General features: G+C 43.7%; 1 protein-coding gene across 3 annotated transcripts; it reads left to right on the forward strand.

Moving 5' to 3' along the window:
- Positions 1-7,297: 7,297 nt before the first annotated feature.
- On the forward strand, positions 7,298-12,199 carry LOC123080392 (RNA polymerase II subunit 5-mediating protein homolog). Of its 3 annotated transcripts, none has more exons than XM_044503302.1 (12): positions 7,298-7,664; positions 8,006-8,329; positions 8,427-8,486; positions 8,592-8,759; positions 9,283-9,349; positions 9,823-10,094; positions 10,185-10,262; positions 10,381-10,417; positions 10,635-10,699; positions 11,502-11,546; positions 11,624-11,701; positions 11,788-12,199. In XM_044503302.1, exons 2-12 carry the CDS (start codon positions 8,126-8,128, stop codon positions 11,851-11,853), a joined length of 1,140 nt encoding a protein of 379 aa, XP_044359237.1. In that variant the 5' UTR covers positions 7,298-7,664; positions 8,006-8,125; the 3' UTR covers positions 11,854-12,199. The 3 variants fall into 3 exon arrangements, with proteins under 3 accessions (XP_044359237.1, XP_044359236.1, XP_044359238.1); XM_044503301.1 differs by having other exon boundaries at positions 8,062-8,329; XM_044503303.1 differs by having other exon boundaries at positions 8,068-8,329.
- The last annotated feature ends 424 nt before the right edge of the window (positions 12,200-12,623 follow it).

Raw genomic sequence — 12,623 nt, forward strand, 5'->3', positions numbered from 1 at the left:
CGACGCGGATGGCGCGACGAGGACGGGGGCGGCGCGGAGTCGACGGGGACGACGCGACGGCGGCGGCGACAGCGCGGGACGGGACGGCGGCGATGAAGCAGAGAGAAGTGGGAGGAAACTGACGAAATTTTCGTAAGTGTTTCTTATATAGGATGGTCCTTTAGTACCGGTTGGAGCCACCAACCGGTACTAAAGGTCGATTTTGGCCAGGCCAAGCGGCGGGAAGCGCCCACCTTTAGTACAGGGTGGTGGCACCAACCGGTACTAAAGGCCCACCCTTTAGTATCGGTTGGTGCCACCACCCGGTACTAAAGGGTGTGCGCTGCCAGGCGAGGGGCGCAGAAGTTTAGTCCCACCTCGCTAGTTGAGGAGCGCCAGGACCAGTTTATAAGCCCCGACGCGGGCACTTCATTGAGCTCCTCTCAATAGCAGGCCTTCTGGGCCTACCTCTCCTACTCTGCCTGTGGGCCTACTGGGCTTGCGGGCCTGCATCCTGGCCCAACTACAGGTTGGGTTTCTAGTCGTATGCAGGCCGCTCTGGCCCAGTAGGTGGGCTTTTTATTTTCTTAATTTTTTTGCTTTATTTATTTTTGGTTTATTTATTTTTGAGTTGTTTTTTTGCTGTATTTAGAGTTTCTTTGGGAATATTTTTGCTTTAGGTACAAAAAATTACAAACTTTCTGTTAGTGCCGGTAGTTTACAAATTTGAATAGTTTACATTTTGAATTATTTGAAATTTGTGTGAATCACTAGTTTGTGAATAACTTAACTTTGAAAATAGATTTTTAGTGATTCTTTTTTCTTATGTTTAATATTAGTGTGTTTTATCATTATATTCAATTTGGTAATGCTTAGGTTATTTAAAAAATGAAATCCCTTTGTAACGGATGAGTTTTCGTCCGAAACCCTGATATTTCGAAAGAGATTGTCCATTTTATACACGAAGTGCATCCAGTTTTTGCGGTAACCCTCTCTACTTTTTTGCACATGCTATGTGTGTGAAATTATGATACCATGCCAACTTTCAACCTTTTCTGAGTTCATTTGAAATGCTTTTCAATTTCAGGGTCATTTAGCTGAAAAAATCAGTAAATGCATGAAAGAATTTGTTTGCACATAAAATTTCTTCGCGTTTCAAATGCCAAAACACATAACTACCCTAACTATTACAGAGATTCCCTCCTGGGTGTGAAACACAGAAGAAATTGATGATAGTGAAGCCGATCACATCCCAGATCTTTGGGTGTGAAACTTTTTCTTCGCGTATGTCCCTTTGCGCCGTAGCCATGGAAAATCTTCATCATTTAACTGGATGCTCGGGTCAATATTCACTGTGAATGGAGCAATTTCATCAAACTTTTCATAATCTTCTGACATGTCTGTCTTGTCATCCACTCCCACGATGTTTCTCTTCCTAGAAAGAACTATGTGGCGCTTTGGCTCATCGTATGATGCATTCGCTTCCTTATCTTTTCTTTTTCTCGGCTTGGTAGACATATCCTTCACATAGAAAACCTGTGCCACATCATTAGCTAGGACGAATGGTTCATCTGCATACGCAAGATTGTTGACATCCGCTGTTGTCATTCCATACTGCGGGTCTTCCGTTACCCCATATCGTGTCATATTGACCCATTTGCACCGAAACAAAGGGACCTTCAAATCACGTCCATAGTCAAGTTCCCATATCTCCTCTATGTAACCATAATATGTTTCCTTTCCCGTCTTGGTTGTTGCATCAAAGCGGACACCACTGTTTTGGTTGGTGCTCTTCTTATCTTGGGCGATCGTGTAAAATGTATTACCATTTATCTCGTACCCTTTGAAAGTCATTATATTCGAAGATGGTAACTGGGACAGCGAGTACAGGTCATCTTCAATAGAGGCGTCATGCATGGTACGTGTCTGCAACCAGCCGGCGAAACTCCTTGTTTGTTCACGTCTAGTCCAGTCATCAGACCGCTCCGGGTGTTTGGAGCGTAGAAAATTCTTGTGTTCGTCCATATACGGAGCCACCAAGGAGGAATTCTATATAACTGTGTAGTGTGCTTCAGTGAGAGAATGTCCGTCCATACATATTTTTTGATTCCCTCCTAGCGTGCCTTTTCCATCCAGTCTGCCCTTATGCCGCGATTCAGGAACACCAATCGGCTTAAGGTCAGGAATAAAGTCAATACAAAACTCAATGACCTCCTCATTTTCATGGCCCTTGGAGATGCTTCCTTCTGGCCTAGCACGGTTATGAACATATTTCTTTAAGACTCCCATGAACCTCTCAAAGGGGAACATATTGTGTAGAAATACAGGACCCAAAACGCTAATCTCTTCGCATAGGTGAACTAGGACGTGCGTCATGATGTTGAAGAAGGATGGTGGGAACACCAACTCGAAATTGACAAGACATTGCACCAAATCATTCTCTAACCTTGGTATGATTTCTGGATCGGTTACCTTCTGAGAGATTGCATTGAGGAATGCACATAGCTTCACAATGGCTAATCGAACGTTATCCGGTAGAAGCCCCCTCAATGCAATCGGAAGCAGTTGCGTCATAATCACGTGGCAGTCATGAGACTTTAGGTTCTGGAACTTTTTCTCTGCCATGTTTATTATTCCCTTTATATTCGACGAGAAGCCAGACGGTACCTTAATACTGAGCAGGCATTCAAAGAAGATTTCCTTCTCTTCTTTGGTAAGAGCGTAGCTGGCATGACCTAGATGTATGCCGTCTTTTCCATGCATACGTTGCTGGTCCTCCCGTGCCTCAGGTGTATCTTTTGTCTTCCCATACACGCCCAAGAAGCCAAGCAGGGTCACGCAAAGATTCTTCGTCACGTGCATCACGTCGATTGCAGAGCGGACCTCTAGATCTTTCCGATAGGGCAGGTCCCAAAATATAGATTTCTTCTTCCACATGGGTGCGCGTCCGTCAGCGTCATTCAGAACAGGTTGTCTGCCAGGACCCTTTCCAAAGACTACCTTCAAATCCTTAACCATATCATGTACATCAGCACCAGTACGGTGGCGAGGCTTCGTCCGGTGATCCGCCTCACCTTTGAAATGCTTGCCTTTCTTTCTTACGGGATGCCTGCTCGGAAGAAATCGACGATGTCCCAGGTACACATTCTTCCTACAATTGTCCAAATATATACTGTCGGTATCATCCAAACAGTGCGTGCATGCGCGGTATGCCTTGTTTGTCTGTCCTGAAAGGTTACTGAGAGCAGGCCAATCATTGATGGTCACGAACAGCAAGGCCTTTAGGTCAAATTCTTCCCCCATGTGCTCATCCCACGCACGTACACCTGTTCCATTCCACAGCTGTAAGAGTTCTTCAACTAATGGCCTTAGGTACACATCAATGTCGTTGCCGGGTTGCTTAGGGCCTTGGATGAGCACTGGCATCATAATGAACTTCCGCTTCATGCACAACCAAGGAGGAAGGTTATACAAACATAGAGTCATAGGCCAGGTGCTATGGTTGCTGCTCTGCTCCCCAAAAGGATTAATGCCATCTGCGCTTAGACCAAACCATGCGTTCCTTGCGTCATATGCAAACTCCTTCCCGTACTTTCTCTCAATTTTTCTCCACTGCGACCCGTCAGCGGGTACTCTCAACTTTCCGTCTTTCTTACGGTCTTCTCTGTGCCATCGCATCGCCTTGGCATGCTCTTTGTTTTGGAACAAACATTTCAACCATGGCATTATAGGAGCATACCACATCACCTTGGCAGGAATCTTCTTCCTGGGGCGCTCGCCCTCGACATCACCAGGGTCATCGCGCCTGATCTTATAGCGCAATGCACCGCATACCGGGCAAGTGTTCAAATCCTCGTACTCACCGCGGTAGAGGATGCAGTCATTAGGGCATGCATGTATCTTCTGCACCTCTAACCCTAGAGGGCAGATAACCTTCTTTGCTTCGTACGTACTCTCGGGCAATTCGTTGTCCTTTGGAAGCATATTCTTTATCATTACCAGCAACTTTCCAAATCCCTTGTCAGATACACCATTCTCTGCCTTCCATTGCAGCAATTCCAGTGTGGTGCCCAACTTTTTCTTGTTAGCTTCGCAATTCGGGTACAACAATTTCTTTTTTTGATCCTCTAACATGCGATGCAACTTCTTCTTCTCCAAATCACTTGCGCAGTTTCTCTTTGCATCGGCAATGGCCCGACCTAGATCATCAGCGGGCTCATATGATGCCTCTTCTTCAGCTTCTTCCCGCATTGCCGGCTCAGCTTCTTCCCCCATTGTTGTATCATCGTATTCAGGGAACCCATGGCTAGGATAGTTGTCGTCGTCCTCTTCTTCTTCATTGTCTTCCATCATAACCCCTCTTTCTCCGTGCTTGGTCCAAACATTATAGTGGGGCATGAAACCGGACTTAAACAGGTGGACGTGAATGGTTCTTGACGTAGAGTAATTGTGATCATTCTTACAGACTAAACATGGACAAGGCATAAAACCATCTGCCCGCTTGTTTGCCTCAGCCGCAAGCAGAAAAGTTTGCACGCCATTAATGAACTCGGGAGAGCATCGGTCATCGTACATCCATTGTCGGCTCATCTTCATTACACAACACCGAATAGACCAAATTAATACAAGTTCATACATAAAGTTCATACAAGACTTAAATGCAACAAACAAATAACTCTCTAACTAAAGAATTTAAATGCAACAACAAATGCGATCAAGATCGCAACTAAGGTAACAATTGATCCAACAGCATAATGATACCAAGCCTCACTATCAATGGCATATTTTCTAATCTTTCTAATCTTCAAGCGCATTTTCTCCATCTTGATCTTGTGATCATCGACGACATCGGCAACATGCAACTCCAATTCCATCTTCTCCCCCTCAATTCTTTTCAATTTTTCTTTCAAATACTCGTTTCTCTTTCAACTAAATTTAACCTCTCGACAATAGGGTCGGTTGGAATTTCCGGTTCACAAACCTCCTAGACAAAAATATCTATGTCAACTTGATGGGCATAATTTGTCATAAACACGAAATGCAACAACTAGTTATAAAAGAGAATATACCACATCTGAATCATAACAAGGACGAGGGCCGACGGGGACGGATATCAAAACCATGGCACCATGTATAACAAACAACGTACGGGTAAGATAATTATACGAGTAACTATATATCCAAATCACACAAACATCAATTTGGTAATGTAAAACATTCATGAACAAGAGGCTCACCACAAGGTGGTGCCGGCGACGGAACGGTGCGGGCGATCGACTGTGGTTACGACGGAGATTTAGAAGGCACTAAGTAAACCACACCTACATATGCAAACTAAGTGTTAGTTTTGACCACAAATTGCATATAAATCAAATACTAGCACATATATTTTCTACCAAATTACTAAACTCATAAATTAATCACTATACAAAGCATTGCAAGAGCTAATCTAGCAATGAGAGATGAAAGGACAAAGTTGCTAACCTTTGTGATCATTTGAATGGATGGGGGCCTTCAAATCTTGACAAATTTTGGGCAAAATGTGTGATGAGCTCGAGAGGAAGAGGGGAAGAACAGAGAGGAGAGGGGAAAGGGGAAGAACAGAGCGAGCTCGGGTGGACGAAGGGTTTATGTAGGACGACCTTTAGCACCGGTTCGTGCCATGAACCGGTACTAAAGGTGCTGGAGGGGCCCCGGACTGACAACATCCTGCCACCACTCACTTTAGTACCGGTCCGTGGCACGAACCGGTGCTAAAGGTCGGCCACGAACCGGTACTAATGAAAGCGGCTGGCTAGCCGTTGGAACCGGCACTAATGCACACATTAGTGCCGGCTCAAAAGCAAGCCGGCACTAATGTGCTTGACATTTGACCCTTTTTCTACTAGTGGTAAGGAACTAGACAAAGAATTTGAACTGTAAGGACAAAGAATTTGAACTGTATGTACATTCGTAAGTGAGGCTCTGATGTTGGTTTTTATGTGGTGGTTCTTCAAGTATGGTGCAAAGCATGTAATTATGACATGCAGAAATGTAGTTAGTCCCCTAAATAATTACTCCATTCACATGAATTTGACAAGTTGGAAAATACCTTAGGCGGTTCTTACGGTAATGTTTCCAATGGAATGGCCAACAAATTGTATGTTTCCAATACACCTCATTCAGTATCCTCTTTGTATTATTATGTAGAAAAACTCACTACTTTATATTAGCCTAACCGAAGTACTAAAGTTGGATGCATGACATGCACATAATTCAGACAAAAAATGAAAATAATCAGTATTAAGGAGATGAGCAATATGCCCTAGAAAGAAAAATAATAAGATTCATAAACATGAATGGAGAACAAACATGTGTTCTTGGTGCTTTTATCTGTAGGATCTATGTCTATGGGGTTTGGCAAATCTGAGTGGTCTGTCTTGAATTGTCAAATGTGCATAACTCGCGTCAGATTGAAGAAGCCTTAAGGCATCTACACCCCATGGTATATATTTAGCAAGGCATTTAATAAAGACAAATCGTTTTCTGCACACCTTTTCAGGTTTTCGGCAATTGCCTAGCTTTCCCTAGGTTTTCATGGTTTTTTAAGCACAAATGTGCTTCTCGAAAAAAAGGAAAATCACAACTTTTGCTTACACGAGATGCATGGCCCGTGCTTCTGCCAGAAGCACAACTCAAAAAAGGGAAAAGCACAGTGTGCTTCCCTGTAAAAGGAAAAAACACATCCTGTGCTTCTGGGCTGCATTTTCCTTTCGATATTCTTGTTTTTTCGATTGCTCTATTTTTGTTTATTCATTTTTTCAGTTTTCGAACCAAAACCTTTTAACGTGGGATCTAGTTTTTAAGATCACGATGCATCCAATGATGGAAACGGTTTTGTATTTGTACGCACTGTTCAAAAAATAAAACATTTTAAATAAACGAATCTACGAAAAAAACTCATGCAGTGCGTCATTTATCAGCACCAGACAAGATGGGGAGTGATATTTGCAACGGGTAACCCTTTACCAGTGATTTCGTTGAAATCCAGAACTTTTTTTTCCTGAGCGGTGAAATTCTGACCGGTGAATTGCCTTCCTCTGAGCAAACTAGTTTTTTTTATTAGCGGTTCTGAGAAAATCAGATAGCCCACAAGGTAACTTCAAAAAAAAAAAGATGGCCCACAAGGTAAACACACCTGACAAGTCCCCTACTTTTTTTTAGACAAAGTTTTTGTTTTTTGTTTTTTTGAGACAAACTTTTTTGAGACAAATGTGTTCCCCTACTAGATCCCCATTGGTCCAGTGGCCCGACCCAAAAACTAAAGGCCACTGCGCATTCTGGGCCGTCCCCGGTGGCAGAGTCACCGAAGACCCATTGGAACGACTAGTGGGTTGACCCAGCTAGCTTCACGACCCGCTGCCGCCGCCGCCGCCGCCGCCTTCTTCGCCGCAGGTAGGGCAGCAGCTCTGCTCGAGACCCTTTGCCCGACACCCAGCCGCCGGCCGCCCCGTCCCCGCCTCTGCCTGCCTCGCCGGTCCTCCGCTCCTGCCTCCCCGTTGCGCCCTCGGCCTGCCCGGCGCTCGGCGCCAGCCGCACCACCGTCCCAGGCCGCGACCCTGCCCTGTCCCGGCCGCCTGGCGCCCCTGCAAGCCGGCGGGAGCCTCCCAGTCCGCACTCCGGCACTCGGCTCGGCCTGATTTGAGGTATCGTTCGTCCATTCTCCAATTCCTCAATGTTTGATCTAGGGTTTGCGTGCTATTTTTTGTGTTGTGCACTGGACAGTACAATACATGAACTGATGAACAAACACGTAATTAAGCATATTATTTATGTTCAATTGTGTCATTACGAATTTATGATTGATAGGAAGTACTATGTAAGCTTGTTTTATGCAAAACTGAGACTTGAATGAGAATTTTAGTGTGTTTGTAAGACCATATTGATCTATTTCTGTGGTATTTGCAATTAGTTAAAATGTTTAAATATCATATTTGTTGTCAAAAATAAATAAATGGAGACGGACCACCCTGTTATCAAATGCTAGCTCTGCCACTGTCAACACCCAACTCCCAGCCTCCTCTCCTGACTTCTTCGGCGCAGACGCAGGGCTTAGGCTTGGTTGGGAGGATTGGGAGGAGCAGAGCAGAACGCGACAGCGGCAGCGATGGCTACAGCGAGGAAGGGGACAGCGACGCCGCTGGCCTCCGCGTTCTCGCCGGAGGAGACGAGGAGGGCCGTGTCCCGCGTGGCCCAGGCCATCGCCGACCGTCGCGCCGACCTCGCGCGCGTCCAGGGCTTCTTCGCTGACAATGCCGCCCTCGTCAACCTCGTCCAGCGCCTCCCTGACGAGCTCTCCCACCAAATCATGGTCTCTGACTCATCCCTACCTCCTCTTAATCATCCTATTTAGCAGAATAGTTACTTGCCTCGAGCCAATTTAGTGATCCCTTGGTCTGGTTTCGCAGGTCCCCTTTGGGGGCGCCGCCTTTTTCCCGGGAAGTTTGATCCACACCAATGAGCTCCTGGTATGGCATACCACAGATTCTTTGGCCTCGGTTCCTCCACCTGCCGGGGTTGCTGCCGGCGACTTTAACATGTGTGCTCGTGATTTTGTTTGGGTTGTGCCGTAGGTGCTTCTTGGGGATGGGTACTACGCGGATAGGTCAGCGAAGCAGACGACCGAGATACTGCACAGGAGAGGGATGGAGTTAGAGGCTCAAATGGAGGCCATCAAGGCAACCATCTCCGACCTCGAGGCTGAGGCCAAGTTCTTCGAGTCCACCGCTGCCGAGGCTTCGGTAAGGCTCTCGCCTCTTGTGAAATCTTCAGACATGGTGTATTCCTATGCTAGTGTTCAGCTAAGTAAGAGGTTACTGCAGTAGCAATTTGGTTGAGGTCACTGGTAATGGGAAAAGGAAATTGATAGTGAATTACAGTAGACTTATGCTGACATATGGACTCTGCAGTTGTGCTACTCATATAGCATGCAGATTAAGCTATAACATCTTGGCCTTGTTATATTGAAAACTGGGTACTTCTTGTTGCTAACATGTTTGTTAATCTACGCCCTGGAAAGTAGTGTAGATCCTTCTATATAAAAAGGGTGTGGTCGTATTATACATACTACATTGTGGTGCAGCAATATAACCTTTTTGGCTCCGAACTGAATTCCTCAATATGATTGATCTGTCATTGATTATACTCTTTTATCTTAACAAATTTGATAACTATTCTCATGTTGGTACCTTTGGTTTAATTGTTGGTTTCGATTCTGTTCAAAATTACTTCTAACTGGATGCTTAATTATATTGATGCCTGCAGGAGGGTCTTGTTGAAATAAGGGAAGAATATGATGAAGAAGACACAGAAATACTTTCATCAAAAACAGGTAACCATTTGGAGCTTTCGTTTATTTAGCTACTGATTTTCTGCGTCCTTCTCATCTTCAGAATGTATTGGCCCTTTCTGTTATATTAGTATGGTTTACTGTAATATTGTTGTTGTAGTTGTATTGACAGGCTTATCCCACTTGTGAGTCCTTGGGTTCAGATTCAAATTTACACAAATTTGCTTTTATTGACTTCTTATACTTCTTGATCATTGCTGAATTGGCAAGGTCTAGAGTAATGTTGCAGCAAGTAGACCTATTGATATCTCATTCTACTTGAATGTTGTTTGGCTGAGCATTATATCTTTTTCTTGGTATATTTAATGTTATAGATATTATATCAAGGCTATCTTGTTATGCTGAGACGATTGCTGCCTTGAAATGAAGCAGTGGCAAACCTTTAGCACTTACATTTGTTGGCAAGTGACAACTCCTGCTTCAGCATGACTAGTTTTTCTACTTCTCTTTTCCAGAGGCTTCAAGTTCTTCTGGGGGCATATCAGATGAGGAACATGCTCGGATGATGGCTAGGTTTGATGAGCTTGAAATGTTAGAAAAGGAAGCTGGAAGTACTTCCGAAGATGAAGGTGACGACGACGACGATGAAGATGAAGATGCTGAAACAAGTGAGGATGGTGAGGAAAACGGGGACACATTAAGTTACGGCAATGAGCATGACAATGTTAGTTTTGGTGCCTCAGTTTCTGGAAGTGGTGGTAACGACCAGCGTCAAGGAAATGGCCAGGTATCTTTGTGCTTGTGTAGCTGACATGACATAATTTTGTGTAATCTTAATTTGACCAATGTGTTTATATTTTGGTGTTCGAACTAATAGCTGAAGAGTGCACTAAAGAAGCTAGGAGAAAAGGAAGCATTGCAAGGTTCTTCTCTTGCGCCATCAGGCAGTACCTCCGTAAGCTCATTATTCCTTTTTCAAGACGTTCTATTTTGTGCCTGAATGAATGGCTAGCAGTCACAATTGTTTATCTTAGCTTCTGTAACAGTCACCGTGTGTTTCATCTAATGTGCAGATAACAAACTCTGAAGTTCAGGCTTCACTTAGAAAAGGTTAGTCGTGAACTCGTGATACTGGCATGTGGGACACCATACTGATGATGTGTACATGATATTTTTGAATACCTAGTAACAAACCTAATTGTTTTGCTGCTTTTATTGTCATCTTGTTTGTCTAAGAGTTGGTACTCCTTTTTGCACCAACGTGTTTGCTTGAAGTTCTTAAAATTACCCTGCTTATATGCCTTTGACCTAAATTTCCTACTTGCAGCTGTTTCTTTTAAAGATGAGAACGGGCAAATAGTTAGTTCATCAAGGTACTCTTCAGGACCCAAGGTATGTATTCGAAGGGATTTTTGTTGGAAATAATGTGCCCTCCACCCCCTCGACTTCTCTCACATTATCTGAAATTTTACTGGGCCATGGCCCATTTTATTCCAACATTGCTTTCATCATTCCTTGCCTGTGTAATGTTTTTCATATTTTTTGGTCGCTGTTCTTCTATAGAAACATTATGAGGCAACATGGATGTGAGTACTAGCTGTCCTCACAAAATTTGTCAGTCTTTTTGGTCACTGAAGTCCAAAATACTTCTGATATTATGAATCCAGTCTGCATATGTCATATGTAGACATGATTGTCTGGCTGCGCTTTAGATCTTCGCACCCGGTTAACTTCTTAGTCTATTTGTTAACATAAACTTTGTGCTAACCTGGCCTTGTGTTTGCCCTTTTACCTTAGGCTAGTAGAGGTGTAGAACTATTGCACTCTCCTTTCGCGAGTATATTATATTTTGGATACTGACACGGTCTCAAACATGCAACTTTGACTATTCCTTGTATACATATTTGAGCACATGATAAATTAGGAGATATTCTTATAAAATATTTAATGATGTCGTTTTTGCAACAACTCACCATCTAAATAGTTCTTCTGCATGTATTAGTAGTTGAAGTTACGGTGTGCTTTCTAGAAGTTCATAATTTTGTGAAGCGAGGTAGTCGTTCTCTGTGAAGTAAAATCAGGCACCATTCTGGAGTCCTAGGGATGCAGTTTATCTAATGTTTCATTTGTAGTGTTCTATTGTTTTTATGTATTTACTATTAATAGTGCTGACTATGAGTTACTTGCCTGGCAGGTTTCTTCATCTCGCGATCGGAAGATACTACCAGGTGGACAAAAGGTCATTTGCTCGTACTCCGATGTATAGTGACATACACCTTTTGAATTGCATCTCACCCTGTTTACGTCCCTCACCAGGCTTTCACGGGATCTATTGTTGAACACGATGAAGGTCTCTCAGCGATCGAACAACCAAGGAGTAATGATAGTGAGAAAGTAAGCTCCATCCTTTGAATCTTTCCATTGGCACGGTGAGCTGCGCATCTATATTTATCTGATCTCTTAAACTCTTTGCCTGGTAGGCTGCTAGTTCTGCTTCTTCTTCAAGGCCTATGTCTAGATTCAAGATGCAGAAGGGAGGGCGTTGAGTATGTCTCGTCGACAATAGGATTACAGACTCATCTACTTTGAGTGGCTGGCAAGAGCTGCATTGACAAGAAGTACTATGAGAGACGGCATGCTGTGATGCGCCGCAGTTTGGACGGGGGTTCTTTGAGTTTGTCAATGCGCTGGGAAGGACAAAAGTGTTGGCATTCTTAATGTATGCAACTGTCACCTCAACTTTGATCCTGGGTCCTTTACCGTTGCCTGTATGGTGGAATGGTTTGATGCGCGTCTACAATTTGTACACGCAATATGCTTAGAAATGCAAAAAAAAAAACTTATAAGGAATTGAAACAGAGGCTGATAGAGAGATGAACGATTCGTGGTCAATTGATTGGTTAAATCTGGGACTAATTAAGTATTTGTTAAGAGGTAGGAAATGAATCAGACGACTCGTTTGATTCATTATAATCAGGTCAGACATCAGAGAGCCAGGAGGGGTTTGGTTGACCAGCTAACTAATGTTTCCTACACATTGTGGCCATGACATGGTCAGACTGGCACCTCTTCGCTTGGCGCCTTTGAACCCCACCAGATGCGACCCCTCACATAGCTTCTCACCTGCAGGAAGGGAGGAAAAGACCAATTCAAACAATAGACATACTCCCTAAATCTTATACTCACTTCGTTCCTAAATATAAGACGTTTTGATAGTTCAATTTTAAGTACCAAAATATTTAGGAATGGAGGGAGTATTATGTATCAATGCAGGTCGATGTTGGGTGCTACACATGCTTTCACAATTCAAACATAT

The sequence above is a fragment of the Triticum aestivum genome, chromosome 3D, assembly GCF_018294505.1.
Source record: "Triticum aestivum cultivar Chinese Spring chromosome 3D, IWGSC CS RefSeq v2.1, whole genome shotgun sequence".
NCBI lineage: Eukaryota > Viridiplantae > Streptophyta > Magnoliopsida > Poales > Poaceae > Triticum > Triticum aestivum.

What these genes read in the sequence shown, in the direction of transcription:
- LOC123080392 (XM_044503302.1), top strand. Translation starts at nt 8,126, where the DNA reads ATGGCTACAGCGAGGAAGGGGACAGCGACGCCGCTGGCCTCCGCGTTC. An exon ending in TCCACACCAATGAGCTCCTG is followed by an intron (nt 8,487 to 8,591) that starts GTATGGCATACC and finishes GTTGTGCCGTAG; the next exon opens with GTGCTTCTTGGGGATGGGTA. An exon ending in GGAGTAATGATAGTGAGAAA is followed by an intron (nt 11,702 to 11,787) that starts GTAAGCTCCATC and finishes TTTGCCTGGTAG; the next exon opens with GCTGCTAGTTCTGCTTCTTC.